This window comes from Pterocles gutturalis, unplaced genomic scaffold (assembly GCF_000699245.1).
Source record: "Pterocles gutturalis isolate BGI_N339 unplaced genomic scaffold, ASM69924v1 scaffold46256, whole genome shotgun sequence".
In the NCBI taxonomy this organism is placed as follows: domain Eukaryota; kingdom Metazoa; phylum Chordata; class Aves; order Pterocliformes; family Pteroclidae; genus Pterocles; species Pterocles gutturalis.
The window spans coordinates 1-2,619 of NW_010102152.1; the positions used below are offsets into that span (position 1 = coordinate 1).

A 2,619-nucleotide genomic window follows, 5' to 3' on the forward strand; every position below is an offset into this window, starting at 1 on the left:
TATTGAGGGCTGGACGTGGTCATCGAGGGTGGGATGTGGTCATCGAGGGTGGGACGTGGTTCAGCAACTGATAAAATCATCCCCAGCTCAGGCTTTTAATTGTTAAATTTCACTGCTGTCATCAACAGAGGACCTGACCCTGGACCCCGATTCGGCCAACCACCTCCTCATCCTCTCCGCAGACCTCAAGAGCGTGAGGATGGGCTGTAGGAAACAGGAGCTGCCCGACAACCCCAAGAGATTCGACACCAACTCTCGGGTGCTGGCCAGCACGGGCTTCAAGTCGGGAAGACATTACTGGGAAGTGGAGGTGGGAGCCTCGGATGGTTGGGCCTTTGGGGTGGCCAAAGAATCCGTCAGGAGGAAAGGTCTGACCCAGTTTTCTCCCGAAGAAGGGATCTGGGCGGTTCAACAGAACGGAGGTCGGTACTGGGCGGTCACCTCGCCCCAACGCACCCCGTTGTGCCTCAGCCAGAAACTCAATAAGGTGCGGGTGTACCTGGATTACGAAGGGGAAGAAGTTTCCTTCTACAACGCCGACAACATGCAGCACATCTTCACCTTCAACGTCGCCTTCCAGGAGAAGGTCTTCCCTCTCTTTTCCGTCTGTTCCACCGTTACTTACATCAAACTGTGCCCCTGAGGACATCTCGTGGACTTTCACCGAGGACTCGCTCCGTGATCTTCACCGGATGGCGCTTGGACGGCGGCGATGAGCGCAAGAGACTCTCCAATCAACCGCGCAACTTGGTTTTTTTTGGTACTTAGGCAGGCAGATAGATGGATGCCAAGGAAAAAAAAAAAATATCACAAAAGGGGGGATCTTCAAATCTGCTCAAAGCAGAGAACAGCGAATGAAATCATCAGCAACGCCCAGAAGGTGGTGGTCACCCTCTTAAACCTGTCTCTGAACCAACCCAACTCTTCGGCAAGAAGACCGTCACCGGTAGCTGGTTTGTGGCTCCAAGTCTGATAAGGGACAAATATTTTTCTTTTCTTGTTGTGGGTCTAAGGATCAATATTAGAGCTGGTGGGAATTTTGGACTGGAGCCTCCACCCCTACAGAAGCATCAATGACTTGAAAATGAAATATTTAGTGGGTGAAGGTGATGGGAGTGACGCCAACCGGAACACTTCGGACATCTATCCGAAGCCAGAATAGGCAAAGCTCCTCTCTTTTTGATTGAGTCAAATTAATTTGGAAATTTTTTCTTGCTCCTGGAGGGAATTTAATGAGAAATTTCCATCATTTTATTATTCTGTTGCTCCCAACAAGAGTTTTTGTCTCTTCCCTTCTTGCTTCTGCTGGGAAGAAAGGTTGGTAGGTGCCTGGTTACTTGGTGCTCCTAAATTCTGGGATAATATTTTACTCCAAAGACTATTTTTTTGGAGGGGATGTTGAGCCGCTGGTCTGAGCTGCCGCGGGTGACCTCAACCACGCGGCCACCAAGATCTGACCTGTCTTGGAGTCAAGTTGGGGTTGACAAGATGTTGCGAGCGTCTCATTGCTTCGGTTCTCTGTCCACGGCTACCTCCGGGCAGGAGGGGAGGTTCTGCTGCTATTTTGGAAAAGGCAAAAAGGTGCTTTATTTCTTTTTTTTTTTCCCTTTTATTTTTTTTTTTTCTCCTCTAATTTGTGAAGCGACGAAAGTGAACGTTGCTCAGGTGTGTTTGTGCGGCTGGATGTGGGCGAGACCCGTGTTTCTGAATTTCCGTGCTCCCGTGTAACGCCTCCTGACGTCCCCTCCGTGCACAAGATGTTCTCAGAATCATCTCCGGGGCTTTGCCCTGGAAATGCAGCCTCTGGGTGCTGAATCTTGTATTTCCTCAAGCTCGCAGCAAAATCACCTGTTTACCTTCATCCTCTGTTTTTTTTTTTGTTTTGGTTTCGGGTTTTTTTGGGGTTTTTTTGGTTTTTTTTTGTTTTTTTGGTTTTTTTTTTTGGTTTTTTTGGGGTTTTTTTTGGGTTTTTTGGGTTTTTTTTTGTTTCTTTTTTTGGTTTTTTGGGGGTTTTTTGGGTTTTTTCGGGGTTTTTTTTGGTTTTCTGGAAATCCTCACTCTTTGCCAAGACAGCAAATGTTCAACACGCGGCTTCTTTCGTTCGCTGTGGCTTTTGCCAAATCAAAGTGGCTTTTTCAGAAAATAATAACTGTATTGTTGACTGAAGTGCGGACAAATAAGGTTTCTGAGTCGGGAGGATTTTTCCCCGAATTTTCTAAGCTCTATCCGTTGCTGGAGTTATGCCACTGGAGAAATTATAGAAATAAATAATAATCCCTAGAATAAGAAAGGCAGGAGACACGGTACGTCCTACGCCGTGACTTGTACTGTACTTTCCACAAAAAAAATTCTACTTCTGCAAACTGCAGGGAAGTGGAAAAAAAAAAAAAAATCCATTCGGGTGGATTTGAAACCTCCCAGATTGTTCCGAGCCCACGTGCTGAAAATAAAATCTGAAGGTGCTACCTGAGCTCATCTTCTCCTCTTTATTATTCCCAACTGCCTAACGAGCTGGAGAACATCGGAACTGTGGTTTGAAGGATTGTCCTGCTTGGAATTTAATTTTGAAGAAATAATTCTATATATATATATTGGGATGGGCTTTTTATTTTTTTCCTT

The 2,619-nt window shown here is 46.1% G+C and overlaps 1 protein-coding gene across 1 annotated transcript; it reads left to right on the forward strand.

Annotated features, from left to right (window-relative positions):
• Positions 1-118: 118 nt before the first annotated feature.
• On the forward strand, positions 119-643 carry TRIM7 (tripartite motif containing 7; the record flags this gene model as incomplete). The annotated part of the gene is made up of 1 exon (XM_010085399.1): positions 119-643. A coding segment is annotated over one exon (525 nt), but the record flags the coding sequence as incomplete, so codon positions are not given.
• Between the last annotated feature and the right edge of the window lie 1,976 nt (positions 644-2,619).